The sequence below is a fragment of the Aethalodelphis obliquidens genome, unplaced genomic scaffold (assembly GCF_003676395.1).
Source record: "Aethalodelphis obliquidens isolate GAN/ISIS:26980383/991018 unplaced genomic scaffold, ASM367639v1 scaffold4, whole genome shotgun sequence".
In the NCBI taxonomy this organism is placed as follows: domain Eukaryota; kingdom Metazoa; phylum Chordata; class Mammalia; order Artiodactyla; family Delphinidae; genus Aethalodelphis; species Aethalodelphis obliquidens.
In genome coordinates, this window is record NW_020837948.1 from 19,617,325 (window position 1) to 19,634,045 (window position 16,721).

The window sequence follows — 16,721 nt, forward strand, 5'->3', positions numbered from 1 at the left end:
TTTGAAGCAGTTTTTTCACCTACCTATATAATCCCCAAATCACAGCTTTCTTTTTCATTGCAAGGTAAAAAATGGCAGCATCTAAAGGATCATTCTTTTTATAAAAGGCTGCTTTGGCTACCTATAATTAGAAAATATTGGTCAAAATTTCACGGTAACAGTTTTTAATTAAATAAACAAATACTTTCCTTCATATACGAGACTGTCATACATTCTCTACTTAAATGTTCAATAAACTAAAAAATATGTGTATGAACACACGCATGTATATGTAAATTTATTAATTTATTAATTTATTTTATAATTACAAAAGTAATCATGGTGGTGGGCTCCAAGATTACAGAGATGGAAACAGGACTACACTTGTCATTGCAAGTTCTTCTGTACTGTTTTATTTTCCTAAATGTGTATATATATTATTTTGTGTATATCAATAAAAAATGCTAATATATCAACTAGCAATTTAAGAATTAGAATATAAATTGTTAAAAATTATGCTATTTTGAAATATAAAGACTATTTAAAAGCATTTTACTGCTAAAAAAAAAGAGTAACAGGAGAGGAAATATGGAATATCATGTAAATAAACATGCAATATATATTAACTCATTTTTACACCCAAATAAAACACTCACCTTTTCTATGCATTTGCGTAAGATGCGGGTATTCCGGACCCACCACCCCACACCCATAGCTCTAAGTTCAGACCATGTGGGATCATCTTTCTGCATTGCTGGCAACATGTTCAGCAGTTCTTCTTCTGCTACTGAATGAAAGGCCCAGGCAAAATGACTACTAGACAGGCCTGAAGAAACATCAAAAATAATGTTTATAAGAAAATAAATATGATTATATAATGATGATCAGAAATGTGTGTTCCATAGTTGCAATAAAAATGCCTAAAAGTTTATATAAGACTCCCAGAGTTATAACTGTTTGGGGTTGGAGGGAATATGGGTCTTTTTTCTTGCTTCTCCAAGTAACTCAATCATCACATCAATATTTTCTACAATGAGCATGTATTTTCTATAATTAAAATATAGTTTTTTAAAAAGATAAGGAAAAACGCTTATGGGCAAATGCCACTGTGCTGAGTCTTTCTATTCTCTAGTATGTCTGACATCCTTTGGTCAACATTTGTTGTGTGGATTTAATTCCATGGAATCAAAAAAGCACCAAGGAGACAGTACAGCTGGTGAACAGAACTTAAGACTGCAAAAACTCTGGAATCAGAATGCATAAATTAAATTCTAGCTCCACCCTAACTAACTATATAACTTTGGTCAAGCTACTTAACCTCTTGATTCCTCAATTTTCTTATTTACAAAATGTGAATAATCATGGCACCTACCTCATTACATTGTTGTGAGGATTAAAAGAAATAATATAGTTAAAGCATCTGGGATAGTACCTAGCACATAATAACTTTTATTACCCCATAATCACTATATTAATAAGATACTTTTATATTTATAAAGCATCATTTACATTAGCAAGTCTCTCAACCTACTGGTCCACACATGTGGGGTTTATCGTTCAGCTTTTTTTTTTTTTTTTTTTGTGGTACGCAGTCCTCTCACTGCTGTGGCCTCTCCCGCTGCGGAGCACAGGCTCTGGATGCGCAGGCTCAGCGGCCATGGCTCACGGGCCCAGCCACTCCGCAGCATGTGGGATCTTCCCGGACCAGGGCACGAACCCGTGTCCCCTGCATCAGCAGGCGGACTCTCAACCACTGCGCCACCAGGGGAGCCCTCTCCAGTATTTTTATGCAAAGAGGATGAGATGAAAGCAAACATTTTTAACATAAATTAAGGCAATTCAGAATGTGTCAAATTTGTTGGCATTATCATATCTGGGCAAAAACAAACTTAAATGTTCTTAAGCCTCTCTTCTACTCGTCTTACATCCTTTTACTATATTATTGCCAAAATCACCTTGGTGAAGGAGTTGAGCTCGATAAGCTGGAAGAGAAGTTGTAAGAAAAGTATGAAGTCGAACAGCCAAAAGAAATTTTAAGCCACATTCATCAAGAGTTTCTCCACCTATAAAAAAGAAAAAAAAAGGTATTTTTACTTGTAAAAACCCATTTCATTAGCAAAACACAAGTAAATGCTAATAATTCTGGCAAGCAGGGTATGTCACAGCACCAAATACAGGGACAAAACATTGTGTGAAACTGACAAAAGTTTTCAGTCTAAATATTATCTAGTATTTCTTTTTCCTATATAATTATACATTACAGAAAAAAGTTGTATCGTTAAATAATTGAAAAAATAATAAAGAAGAGAATGAATTGACTCAGGATCTCTGACATATTTTTAATAATAATCTCCTCTGACATGAATATTTTAATTTAAATGTGACTCAATTTTAAAATAGTTTAACCTTCCCTGTAATATTATCCATACTGATTCAAGTCACATACCCATTCCAATAACTGCTAACACTGGAAGAAATGGCTATATGGTAAGGGGGCCTGATTTTTACTTTAAATGAATAAAAACATAAAACACTTGTAATACAGTCACATCAAAACATAATATCTACTAATAATATTTCATGTCGCAATTCATGACCAACTTATTTTTTCTTAAAGTTTTTATTTTTATTATTGTTATTCTTTTTTCTTAAATTTACCCCACATTTTCCTTTTAAGGGGCGCATCCTACTGACATATCTGGTGCACAAGGCTAGACTGTTAATCAGATCTTATTTGAAATCTGATGGGAATTCTACAAATTTATTCATAACTCAGGAGGTTAAAAACAAAAAATGCTCTTTGGGTGAGGAAAAGACCTAATTTTATTAGGCTTGCTTGCTGCTATTCTAGGAAGGAGTATACCTTAATGTTAATTTTTTTAAAACCTCAATATTAAAAAACCCAAATTAACAGTGAATTATTACAATGTGAAAAACAAATAAAGGAGAAAGCACCTTTTATTTTGGGGTTTCTAAAGTAATTATTTATTAAGAATGTTAACTTTTGCTAAACTCAAAAGCAATTAGTTGGATTCTTAACATTATTAAGTAGACAGGTAAAAATGACTTGGCATAATGAATCTTTGTGTACTTTCTCAGAGTACTATGATTTATGGGATAAATAATATATATTCAAGTTAAAAATACTGTGAAGGCAACAATGATGATTTTAAAAACCTTCATGGCTGTCATTTTTACAGAAATTATTTAAGATTATTTTCTGTGAAAAAAATAAGTAAAAATATTACCATCAATTTTTCCTCTAATCCTATACCCAATTTAATTTTACCTTGGCTTCTGTCTCTGCTTTCTCCAATATCAGTGCTGGTAGTTGCAATTGTATCTGCTAAAGCCATCAAAGACATCTGCTCCATCCGGCTGAGTCCTGGTAAACTAGAATGAAGTAAGTGGCCAGAAAGAACCTGAGCGTGCTCAGGACCAAAGTAAGTTGGACTGTATTGTGAAAGGTCAATAACCCTGGGCTTTGTATTTTCTTCTTCTGTCTTTAACACATGACTATCAGTCATTAAAGCTGACATCTGAAAAAGCTCATCATAACTTTCTTTTGACAACTGGTTTGAGTTATTTAAGGTACTCTGATTACTAGATTTCTCCAAGGATGAGTAATAGCTATCATCATCTGCTGCAAGTAAGGCATATAAAGGAAGTGGAGGGACAGAATCGATTTCTGTGTAATCTGTATTTTCACTCTTGTTGAATGCCTGGGGGTCTCGAGTAGTGCTTCCACTAGCACTGATGGTGAGAGACCTAAAGCGGCGTTCATGATTAGATTCAGCTTCATTCAGAGCCACAACTTCCCCAGCAATGCACTTGACAAGATGTGACAAGATGGCCTTTGCTCTCCGAACTTTGCCAAGATCCATGAGTTCCAAAAGCTGCAAAGGATGGTACTGAGGTAAAGTTGGGGAAAGAACATGAGCTGCTTCAAAAAGACCTGAATCTTCCATACCCACAGAAGGATCAAGCGCAGTTTTCTTTCCACAAATTTTCTGTGCAAGACTGGTCATGGATCGAGTCAGGGTTTTCTTTGGAGGATGTAATCCAGAACTTGATGAGTTACTCTGTTTTATTAAACTTATTATAGATGGAGTGCTCCCATTGTATGAATCTGTTGTAACCGGTTCTTGTTTAGAAGATGGCTGCCATTGGGAATATACATGCATTTCACAATCCATTCCTACCACCAGGATGCCATCCCGGACCCATGATAAAGAAACAGGAAAAGGTGGAGAGCCTTCTACAGAAGAAACCAAGTCCACACTTCGTAACAGTACAAATTTAGAAAGAGGCACAACTTTAGTACCTTCCCAGAGAGGAAATGCCAGGCTTTCCTTACCCGTCTGTTCTTGTACCTTGCCAGCCAGGGGTCCATACATAAAAAGTTTTGATCCAATTCCTACAGTAAGAATATGAGAACCATCTTCTCTAGACATCCAATCTAAGTGAACTAAATGCTTTGTGTTTGATGTGACACTCTCTTTACTGGATAAATATACCTCTTGTTTATTATAGGCCACTAAATTGCTATCAATACTAATGCCAGAATCCAACACTGTATTTAACTCACCTAAATGAACTGTCTGTTCAAGGACCCAGCATGAACCTCCTGTAGACTCACATTCAAAAATACTTACATGCATCACAAAGTCCTGAGAACATCTACTATTAGACGTAGGCTGCTTATATGCTACTGCTAAACGATTTGTGTGTGCACAGCTGACTTCTATAGGCCTACCAGGTACAGTTATACTACTATTGCTCTGCAGTCCATCTTCAATAAGTAACGGCCATTCTTCCCAAATGTATATAAGATCCATTTCTCCATTCTTTGAAGTGGCAGATTCTTCAGCTGTTACTCTACATCTCCAGAATCTTACTTTCTCATCTGAGCATGAAGTTGCCAATAAATAAGGAGCACTGCATATGGGATATATGGAAGAAGAACTCAGATGTCCTAAAACAAAAATAATCCAGTAACAAAATGTGAAATTTGGTTAAATAAATCTGTTTTCTTGTACTAAAGGTTTTAGTCTTTTGCATGAACTAGTGTTAACAACATGACAATCAATATTTAGCTTAAGGATCAGCAAGATCAGTAAGACGCTTTTAATGACGTCAAAAAGGTACATAAAAAGGACATTATTACCAAAACCTAGAGCTGAAAGAGAACTCCGTAATAATTTATAAGTAAGGACTCTTGACTAAATGTGTAAGTATCTTATGCCTAAATCAAATAGCTAGACTAAGGCAGAATTAGAAAACCTAAATTCTAGTCCTGGTTTTCAATCCAGCATTCTTTTCACAACTCTTTGTTAGCATTATATATTATTATAAATCTCACTTTAAAGATATCAATACATTTTTTAAAATTTGTCAATATTCACTGGCTACTTCTCTATAATATTTTTTAATACAATTTTGTGAACGGCTCATGCTTACCTAAGTACTAAAAGAGTCCTCCATGATTGAAGTGTATTTCATATAAATGACGCTGAGAAGATTCCTAAGTGGGACATATGTTTGCTTGGGCTTAATGTAATTACACACTCTTAATTTCCTAAATCGGGGTTGACAAACTTTTTCTTAAAGGGCCAAAGAGTAACAACTAGGCTTTGCTAGCCACAGAGTCCCGGTTGCAGCTACTCAACTCCACCAGTGTAGAACAAAGCAGCCATACACAAAGGTAAACAAATAGGTGTGGCTACGTTCCAATCAAACTTACTTACAAAAAGGTAGGTGACCCATAGTTTGCCAATCCCTATCCTAGACTATTAAACATAAACTGCTAATCGTAATACAGAAATGTTATACAGAACATTTATTATATTTTAAAAGCATATTTCAACATAAGTTTTTCTTTAAGTCCTCAAGGACTTAGCAGTACTGCATAAGGACACAATTAACACTGTCTATTAGTTTCTCTGAACTGAACAGAGAATAAAGAGCTTACCCTTCCCAAAAGTCTTGGTTAAAAAAAAAAATTCTCAAGACTAGGAAAAAAAGCTGTTATCACATGCTACTGTTTTTGCCAAACAAAACAAATTTTTTCCTTTGCCCTAGGACTTCTCTTTTCTTTCAAACTCAACTTGCGCCAAGGATTATTTTTAGAAACATCTTCAGTTTCTCTTAGATCTGCCATATAGTTTTTTTAATAGAATTCAGTAGTGAAGATTATACTGCTCTGGCTAAGGATAACAGCTCTTAAAACTGTGCCAATACAAAAGTCATTCTATTTCAAACTTTAACTTGCCTTGCATTGATGCCTCTTTTATTAAAATATACAAAAAAAACCCAGAATGTAAAAGTTATCAGGACACTGTTAATACTCCTGCTAACTTCACCAATTAGAAAAGATTAAGTACCTGATAATGTGGCAAACTGAAAAGTATTCAAAGTAATTAGTCAAAAGTGATAGACAAGTAAAGAAGACCAAAAACCCACACTGTGACTATGAAAATGAAAGAACTAGGTGATAAAAAGATGGATTTTTGTCTTGGTTTTCATGATACCCTTGATACTTTGATCTTTTTTGTACACTGGAATCACCTGGAAGGCTTGTCAAAACAAGACTGCTGGGTCCCACCTCACAGCTGGTGATTTAGTAAGTCTAGGGTGTGACCCAAGAATTATTATTTCTAACAACTTCCCAAACAATGCTGATGCTTTTGGTCTGGGGACCACATTTTGAGAACCACTGCCCTAAGGATAGGATGACAAATATATATATCAGGAACTACACACTTAGAATCCTTCACAGCACAGAGCTCCAGGCAGCCAATACCAGCATTATCAAAGCTGGCAAATAAGGTGCCACCCCATTATTATCTCTGCCCTGGAAACTTTCGCTTTGTCTTCACAAAAGGATAATAAAAATTTGTTTTGGAAATCAATATTTAAGACCACAACTGGCTGACAAATGCCAGAGTCATCTGAAAACGTAATGAGAAATTTAAATTTTTAATTTAGGGTACTTAAAGATATTCTTTCTATTTCTGTTTCTGTGTAGATTTTAAAACTGGGAGTTGCACCTATTTTTAAATACACAGTAAATACTCATGCATTATGAAGTTTGATTAGTCTCCTTTTACAAAATTTACAAACCTGCTGATGGCTTAACACTTATTATCTCAACTCCTTCTGGCAAATGCAACTCTTGGCTATAAACCATTTCTGAAGACAGAGTCAACTTGCTGGTACTCTGGAGATTTGCTCTGCAAGCCTGATACTTCTGTGAAAAAGGGGATAAGATCTTCTCTGGAGAAGAAGAATAATGTTCTTCTGGCTGCCAAACTGCTTCAGATATTTTTGTATCTACTTTTTCATCTATAAAACATAAAAAAAGAACCAAAAACTGGGAGAGAAACCCTATAAACATTACAATTGCTACATTTTATAATCTAAAACCACCTTATAAAAGACAAAAAAGTTAACATATTAATATGATTCTTTACGGCAAGAAAATCAGAAAATTGTTTTTTTCTTAATTAACAGAATAAACTATAATTATCCTCTCTCAATAAAAACAGCTTTAAAAAATATCCACTGAACTATCTAACCATATATAATTTGTTAACCTAAGCCTACTTAAAGTTTAAAAAAAAAAAAAAAACTCACCCAATGAGACAGGAATGGACTTCAAATGCAAATTCCACATGTGTAACAATGAACGGTTGTCTTGGGTGCACTCTATCACAATTAGGTAGAATTTTTCCGAAAATTCATTAGGTGAGCTGCCTGTTGGTATAAATGGTGTATTTCACTACTAACATGGAAAGCTGAGATAACTTTATATATTATGTAAATATTATATCAATTTATCTTTGCCTAACATACTCTACATTTTATTTCTTATTTCATGAAAAATTCTTCTTTACCTGCATCAGATAATATTCTGTCTTTTCCTAGTCTTTTCTTCCCAAGGTTATTCAAAATGAAGTCTTCTTGAAAAACATGAAGCAGTTGGGTTTTTCTGCCTTGCTGAATGTAAATAAATACCAATGTAAGTTGACATACATATTATTTACCTAATGCTAAGTGGCCAGAAAAATAATACTTACAAGTTTGGTAATGGGATCTAATGCAATAATGCATCCTGGCCTGGCTGTTGACTGTTGACTTACGATGTTAAACACTTCACCAACATATTTCTGTTTTTGAAAAAATGGATATCTCCTTTATTAAACAATTAAAAAAAATAGTAACAAATGACATAAAATTTCAGGCATAACAGACAAATAATAAATAAGTTCAGGTGAGACTAAATAAATTCACAAGTCCTTTTCATTATAAACATTTTACTATTTTACAAAGCAATTACACAGGAATGAAGAAAGTTACAGCTCAGCTGGTGCAGAGAAAACCAAAAGCAATGCTTGGTAATTGTTAAGGGGAAAAAAAGTGTTTTATATTTATAAGTGTGAAAGACTGACTTCAATCTCATGGAAATGTTCTAAGAATCAAGGTTTTTTAAGCATTAATTTTGACAAAGAAAGCTAAAGAAACAAGTTAACATACTATTTACATATGCTGATTTCTTGAGACACTTATCTCCTGACTGCTCTAGTCAAGCACACGTTGTTAAATTCAATGTTCATCATACTGGATCCATCAGCAGCATTTGATTCTGTTGATTACTCCTTCCTCCTGGAAATAATTTTCTTCATTTTGGCTTCCATTATACACCACGCTCACCTCACTTTTAGCAATGGAATGCCCCAGGGTTCAATCCTCCTATCATTTCTACTTTCCAGCTATAGTCTCTCCCTCAGTGATCTCACTCAGCTCCACAACTTTATATTCTGACAACTACTTATTTTCTATCTTCAGACCAGGCCTCCCTCAAAACTCCAGAGACTAGCTTACTAGATCTCTTGGATATCAAACAGGCATTTCAAAATTAACATGTCTAAAGCCCGGCTCTTGAATCGCCCTGCTCCTCAAAATCTGCTGTTTAGGGACTTCCCTGGCAGTCCACTGGTTAAGACTCCACACTTCCAATGCAGGGAACACAGCTTCAATCCCTGGTCAGGGAACTAAGATCTCACATGGCAGGCAGTGTGGCCAAAAAAAAAAAAAACCCCAAAACTGCTATTTATACTTCTCATCTCAAGGCAAACTTTGGGAGTCATCTTCTTTTTGTCACACAAACCCCATATCCAGTCCAATCCTTACTATTCAATGTTCAAAACACATCCAGATTTGACCAATTCTTAGCATCTTTATCACCACCATTTCCTACCACTCTAAACCCCTTTGATTCTTTCCTAGACTACTGTAATAGCTTCCTGAATTGTTCCCTCTGATAACACTTCTGCTTCCCATGTCTAATCTATATAACAACCAGAGTGATCCTTTTAAAGCCTAAGTCAGACCATATCACTGTCATTCTCTTCACTAGTTATTATGTCATTCAGAGTAAAAGTCAAAGTTACTCTCAATACAATCTGGCCAGGCTCACATTCTGATTTTATTTTTTGACTACTCTCCACCTCACTTATTCTGCACCAGCCACAATGGCCTCCTTGATGTTCCTTACATACCAAACATGCTCTGGCCTCAGGATCTTTACACTGGCTCTTCCTGAAATACTCTTCCCTCTACATATCGATATAGGTAGCTCTTTTATCTCCTTCAGGTCTTTACTCAAATGGCACCACTTCTGTGAGGTTTTCCCAGACCAGCACTTTACTTGGCACTCCATACTACTTCTGCAACATTGTTTCTCTCCAAAGTATTTATTAATATATTTTTACCTTTTTTCTATATTCTTTCACTAGAATGTAAGCTTAGATTTTTGTCTGTTTTGCTCACATCTAAATTTCCAGCACTTAAAACAATTCCTGAAAAATAGAAGGCCCTCGAGAAATATATGTTTCTAATTTAACACTATATATGTTTTGAAAAACTTTGTATTCTGTAAAACCATGCAATAAAAATAACAGGGAAAAATCAAGATGGGAGCAGACCACTGACACCTATGCAATCCTGTAACCAGAGCATTAACAAAGACATTAATTGATGGTTGAGAGGACAGTTTGACTCTCTTAAACAGGAAGCTCAGTATGGCTGAAAGTTACCTCAGGGCATATTTAAAAACACAAAAACCAAAAGAATGGAAATACTGGCTTTTGGAGGTGCTGAGACAATGCAGATGGTGGGTTGCTATTAGTTGGGCACAGGAACAAGTGCCCTCTGTCATAAGACAAAAGCTTTGTTTGCAATGGTGTTGAAAAAACTCCTGCCTGTAGTGCAACCAAGCTGAAAGCTCTTTCCTCTTGGTTAAGATTAAAATTCCACTCCTGTTATTTCAGCTTCCCTTGCCTAGAAAAAAACCTGCAGATGAACCAACATAATTCCATACACTGTCAGTAGTCCCCATTTATCTCTGAGCAAAGAAGTACAACAGTGGGCTTGCTTCCCTGATGGCACGTGGTTGGGAGTCCACCTGCCGATGCAGGGGACACGGGTTCATGCCCCGGTCTGGGAGGATCCCGCATGCCGCGGAGCGGCTGGGCCCATGAGCCATGGCCGCTGGTCCTGCATGTCTGGAGCCTGTGCTCCGCAGCAGGGGAGGCCACAGCAGTGAGAGGTTCGCGTACCACAAAAAAAAAAAAAAAAGTACAACAGAAACACATATTGTAGGACACTAGACTCTACTTTTGGAATGAATGAAAGATATGGTTTCTTTTTAAAGGAGGTTAGAATCACTGTAAGAGTAAAATGTGAAAAAAATTACTAAAAAATATACATTTTATTACAAATTATATGTCACAATTCTAGAACATGCCCAATAAGTATAAAGTATCTAAAAACATATTATATTCTTAGCTTCAAAAGCCATTTACTTACAGAAATGTCAGGATTGGAAAGCTCATATAGAAGTTTCTTGGCATCAATAACTGCTTCATATAATCTCAGATATTGTCCATCACTTGCTACAAAGCATGCACTAGGAGAGTTGCAGTATGCACCTAGATGTATTTTAAAAACATTTGAAATTTAACCCTTAAGCAATAATGTCAGAAAATCTCAAGTTCTTAAATAAAAATCAGAATTCTTACCTAGACAATAACTGGGTATAAGAGTGGGCAGCCATGCCACATTGGAAAATGCAGAAACATGAAGAGAATTAATCCGGGCAAGCTCAGAAACACCTCCAGAAAAAGACAATGGCCCAACTGGATCAACTCTCCAAAGAATAAGCTCACTGTAAACTGCATTGGGATCCTGAAAGGCCATGTCAATAGTGCTTTTATTCTGTTGTGCCAAAGAACATTCTTCAATATTCACAGCACCATAAGGTTCCTTTTGGTTATCAACATCTGGTGTCCTTAATGCGTTATGGTGTGACGTTGTCAGCAATAATGGTAATACTGAGTGACAAGCTAAATCATTAAGATGAAAGCGATGACCACAATATCTGGATTTGTGGGAAATACTGAGAACTGTAGAAAAGGCAGATTCCTCGGCAAAACTGACAAGCCATTGATTCAGGGAGCCATCAGCATGCTTTGAAATCATCATAACATTAGGGGTAAAAATGCTTAATTTTAAACTATTAGTTGATTTACTGTGACCAGAAGATATAAGCATTGATGTGGAACGTGTCAGGCTGGAAGTTTTTTGTTTCCCTTGCTGAATAGCCAAGTCAACATTCTTGGTACAGGCATACATCACTATGCTTTTACAGAGAGAGTTTGCATCACCTGTGGGGAAAGCTACAGGAATTCTGGAAACAAAGGACACCTAGAAGAAAGAAAGTAGCATTAGAATTCATGAAATTATATAAAGAGGTTTTACAAAACAGTACCCACATTTAACAAGTAGCTCTCCAGAGATCATAAAAATAATACCTGTACTTGACGAAACATACCAGGCTGGTATTCATCCAGCCAATCCACATGCCAAACCAGCAAAGAACCATCCATGGGATGAATACTGAATAGCATGTCTGCATTTTTACTCCATTCAGACAGAAGTACTTCAATCTGATGATCAATGGCAGCTGATGGTAATGGTACAGAACTTGAATTTGGTACCAATTTATCACTGCCCAATTCCTTCTTTTCAAGATTTATTTTCAGATCATCAATACCGTCATCGATCTCTATAAGCAAAAGGGTTCATGAACCAAGTAAATACAATCAAGCTACTACTAAAAATTAAGAAATATCTTTACAAATGCATTCAAAATGAAAAACAAGTTTTCATATAAACAAGAAATGGGGTTCCCTTTAAAAAATAACTTTGCTCCAGGAATATAAGGCCACGGAGTTAACTCAGTACTCAGAAGGCCTATAAGGCTGATTCAGTGGATTATTAGTAGAAGGACTAATACTAGACTGGAAAGTAGGTAAACTGGTTTCCAAACCCAGATGTACCACAAGTAACTACTTAGAAGTAAGACACAGTACTTCTCTGGACCCTAGTTTTGCTCATGTTAACATGAGGGAGTTGAAATTAGGCTGAATTTTTAAAATATAGTATTGGAATGTAATTTGTACTTTCTTCATAATGTCAGATTCATAAAACCTAAGTCAACCACACTAGCCATCCTCTAGGTGTAAGCATTTATAACTGATATGACACCTTAAAGAAACTATTTTAAAGAAATACATTTTATAGTGCCTAATTTCCAGATTTCCTTCAACACATGCCAACTTATTAATACAAATAAATATGTATATTCTGACCTCTACATCCAAGCCCCTATTCCTGGTTAGGAATACAAAGCCTTTCTTAAGAGACTATCAAAAAATGTTAGCTTGTTTACCAGATTTTAAAAATTAGTCAAGACATAAAATCATTAAGAAAAAGAAAAATAACTCAACAGAAAATTAGGCAAAAGGCACGAAGAGGCAAACCACAGAAGGGTTAACATAATTCTGCTCAATTTAACTCAAGAAAATTCAAAGTAAAACAAGACACCATTTTGTCCATATCAACAGCCAAAAAATAAAAAGATCCAGTGTTGGCAAGGATGTGAAAAAAGGATATCTGCATATACTTAGAGGGAACATATACTGGTAAAACATTACTAGAGGGTAATCTGACAGAACTTATTGAAATTTAAAAATGCTTATACACTATGCTAATTCCCCATCTAGGAATCTACCTTACAGAAAAATTCACACAAAGATGAAGAGATGTGTTACTCTACCATTATCAGTATATAGTGAAAAACAATTTAAATCAATTTAAATGGCTATCATCAGAAAAAATGCTTAAGTTTTCTCTTGAGTCTCTTGACTCAGGAGCTGTTAAAAATAAGAAAGAAAAGTGCCTGTTACTGAATTTAAAAAGCAAGCTGCAGCACACTATTTTCATTGAAAAATGAACTCCCATAGTACAACTCTTAAAAAAACTACCTTTATGCATATATTTGTGTGAGCATAGAAAAGAATAAATCTGGAAGGACACTTATCAAACTTAACAATATGGAAACTTTATACACGCCTGTATTGTTTAATTTAAATTTTTTTTAAAGGGGAACGTGCACTCTTGTAATTAAAACAAATAACAAAAACATTTTTGATTTCTCTCTCTACTTGACTGAGGCTGAATGCAAACCTTAAGGCCCTAGTGTACTGCTTCTCAAACTTTAATATACATATAACTCATCTGGGAATTTCATTAAATTACAGATTCTTGTAGCTCCAGGTGGAGCCTGAGATTGTACATTCCTAATAATGACAATGCTGCTAGTCTGCAGATAGTCCTCTAAGTAGCAAGACCCTAGTGGCTGACAGAAGCATAAGTATGGAGAAGTCTAAGTCCCTACATCATCATCAGGAAAGAAGCCACCTGGAACAGGAACATCTACATTGGATTATTAAATGAGCTAGTCCAAATCTGTATTAAGCCACTGCAATTTGAAGGTTATTTCTAACAGTAGCTGGTGTTACCATAATATAAAAATCTTTGCTATTTTAAATAAAACTTTATAATTTTTATCCTTAAAGCTTTACCTTCATCAGATTTTACATCTGCCTGATTAGAGTCTTCTACACTCATCTCAGAAGATGGTTGCTCAAAACTTTTTCTAAGTTGTTGTAAAAAGACTTCCATGGACAAAGAAAAATGCAGTTCTTTATTGTTTAGCCAGTGTACCACAAAAGGTCCACTCTTCTCTTCATTTTCACTTAGACTCAGAGACGTAATAGAAGGAAGAAGTGGAATGTCTATAAAGAACAACAACAAAAAAATATTAAAATTTCTATTATGCTAGCATATAAAACATCCATGTCTCTTATTTTTATTATTTACTGTTACATTTATCTTTAAACCTCTGCCATACATTTTATTTAACCTATAAATAAGACTCACAGTATAATGGTTCACACAATTATTATTCATGAAAACAGACTTACATGGTAAATTTAAAACACTTACTGTAAAGGAAATAAAATTCTACATTATATACCGTAACTTATTTATATATACATACATATACATTTTTTTCTATAATTTTAAAAAATATTCTCATTAAGAAATATGTCTATAATTTGCAGACGTGTTAATAGGGTAGTCTTCTTAATTTGTATAGAAACTTTGGTTAGAAATATATTTTAACCTGATCTACCATTAAAAATGCCATCATTAAGTTGTCAAAGGAACCAGTGATATGTTTATCTCAACAGCAACAACTTTCTTTTACTTAACAGATCCTCATATTAACTTTTTTCATGACCTACCTATCTAATTCTAAGATAGATACTGCTTATTTATTAGCATCAAGATTGAAGTTAGAAAGTATGAAACTGAGGTTCCCTTATATTCAAGAAAAGCATTCAAGACAAGCCAACTCAGCTACAAAAAATTGTTCCTTGGTATTACTTTTGAAATCATTGCTAAGTATACTGAAGTACAAATTCAGAGTAAATTGTGAAAAATGACAATCCTAACTTAATAGAGGTAAAGAAAAATTTGTCTATCATTATTAAATAAAATCCAAATCTAGATCATGCTGGTGTCTGCTGAACATTATAGGCTGGAATGGATTCAGCGAAGGTAAATAATTTGCTCCAGAGCAAATCTACTGATTTTTTTTAAAAGGAAATATAAACAATTTTAAGTATTTGTTCAAATACCGTCTATTGATGGACACCCATAGGAACAGTATTATAGGGCATGAATGGTAAAAGAAAGGATAGAAGAATCTTTTTCCTGGTGGGAGGGAGGGAGACGCAAGAGAGAGGAGATACAGGGACATATGTATATGTATAGCTGATTCACTTTGTTATAAAGCAGAAACTAACATACCATTGAAAAGCAATTATACTCCAATAAAGATGTTAAAAAAAAGAATCTTTTTTCTGTCCCTTCTTATTGGCGTTGGGTTCTAAGAGTTGATGGATATTATCTAATCCAAGCGCTCTGTTTATTATTATATATTCATTAGTATAATTATTTGATTAATATTTACCTATCTCCTACCTAGTTATATGCTTCCTAAGAGCAAGGACCACACTGTTTTGATCACTACTGTACCTCCAGTTCCTACCACTATCTCCAGTTCCTATACTGGCACAGACTAAACACCCAATAAAACCCTTGAGGGGCTGAACTGCCAATCCCACTGTTCCTAGGTAGATACACAATAGTGTTAGGGTTTGAAAGAGTGTCCCCAAGAAAACTAAATGGGTAGCATTTTCTGATTTTCAACTTACAATCAACTCAGAAGAGATAAGCAATGCCTAAAGTAGATCACAGACCTAGCTGTAAAGTACACACAATTAGGGGCTTATGCTGACTTTTAGCAGAAGCATTCTGGCTGAAAAGACTCACATTTCCTTTGCCTCCTGACCTCACCCAAAGAATCTGATAAAGTCATTTTTTATGAGAAATCTTCATGGAAAGCGTGTAAGAACTAGAACTAAGAGAACACGCTATTATGAACTCCTCTCCTGTATCATTTTCCATTGATGGACAAATAAGTGAAGCCATATCTGAGTTGGGCCTTGCAGGAAAGTCATTCTAACAGACCTAATTTAGGGAAAGGAGTTTTCACAAGATCTAATATAGCTCCTAATATTATTATTTTGCTTTGATTTGCCCTACATATATGAATTTTTCTTAGGGACCCACAATCTAAAGAAAGGTTTTAGAGTTTTCCTTATTGGAAGGTAGTCAGGGAGATGTTACACAGGAACTTAGGGTTTATTTTTTTCATAATACCTCAGCCTTTTCCATTAAAGTGAGAATTTAAGCTTTCTTTATTCTCAAAATATTGTCCTTTACTCAGCAAAGACTTTCAAAATTATTCCACTGACCTAGAGTTGCCTCTGGATACTATAAGTGCTGACAATGTACATTTTTTGATAAGGTAATAAAACAATTTTTTAATAAAAATAATTCAATATTCTCCCATTTACATTTTCATGGCTCATGGATTTTGGATTCTTTTAGAGCTGGGACTGTAATTAACCATATAAAATTTTAAAAATCAGCAAATACTCTTTATTCCTACCACAGGTATCTCAGCACTTTTTAACTTATCAAAGTACTTCTCACTTTGATTCAAGTAACTAATGGACTGTATTTATTGCTATGTTTCTTGAAGAATGCAATCCAGTGTGTTATATGGAAATAGGTTATGCTTAATTTATGTTTAAGAATATCTCAAAATACATAAAAACTCATCAACAGTGGTTATCTTCTGGGAAGGAAGACTAGGGTGGAATAGAGGTAAAAGGAGGATTTTACTTTACACTTCCTGTACA

General features: G+C 34.8%; 1 protein-coding gene across 4 annotated transcripts in view; it reads right to left on the bottom strand.

The window, feature by feature from the left end:
• The window catches only part of DMXL1 (Dmx like 1), a 133,353-nt gene that overhangs the window by 71,210 nt on the left and 45,422 nt on the right, over positions 1 to 16,721 (bottom strand). For all 4 annotated transcript variants that reach the window (XM_027099571.1, XM_027099563.1, XM_027099578.1 and 1 more), the window contains exons 10-21: positions 13,968 to 14,180; positions 11,853 to 12,106; positions 11,061 to 11,745; positions 10,849 to 10,970; positions 8,058 to 8,147; positions 7,875 to 7,977; positions 7,615 to 7,734; positions 7,102 to 7,323; positions 3,269 to 4,954; positions 1,935 to 2,042; positions 636 to 805; positions 24 to 121 (exon numbers count right to left, since the gene is read on the bottom strand). In XM_027099571.1, the coding sequence (XP_026955372.1) occupies positions 24 to 121; positions 636 to 805; positions 1,935 to 2,042; positions 3,269 to 4,954; positions 7,102 to 7,323; positions 7,615 to 7,734; positions 7,875 to 7,977; positions 8,058 to 8,147; positions 10,849 to 10,970; positions 11,061 to 11,745; positions 11,853 to 12,106; positions 13,968 to 14,180 (3,871 nt within the window). The remainder of the gene's footprint in view (positions 1 to 23; positions 122 to 635; positions 806 to 1,934; positions 2,043 to 3,268; positions 4,955 to 7,101; positions 7,324 to 7,614; positions 7,735 to 7,874; positions 7,978 to 8,057; positions 8,148 to 10,848; positions 10,971 to 11,060; positions 11,746 to 11,852; positions 12,107 to 13,967; positions 14,181 to 16,721) is intronic.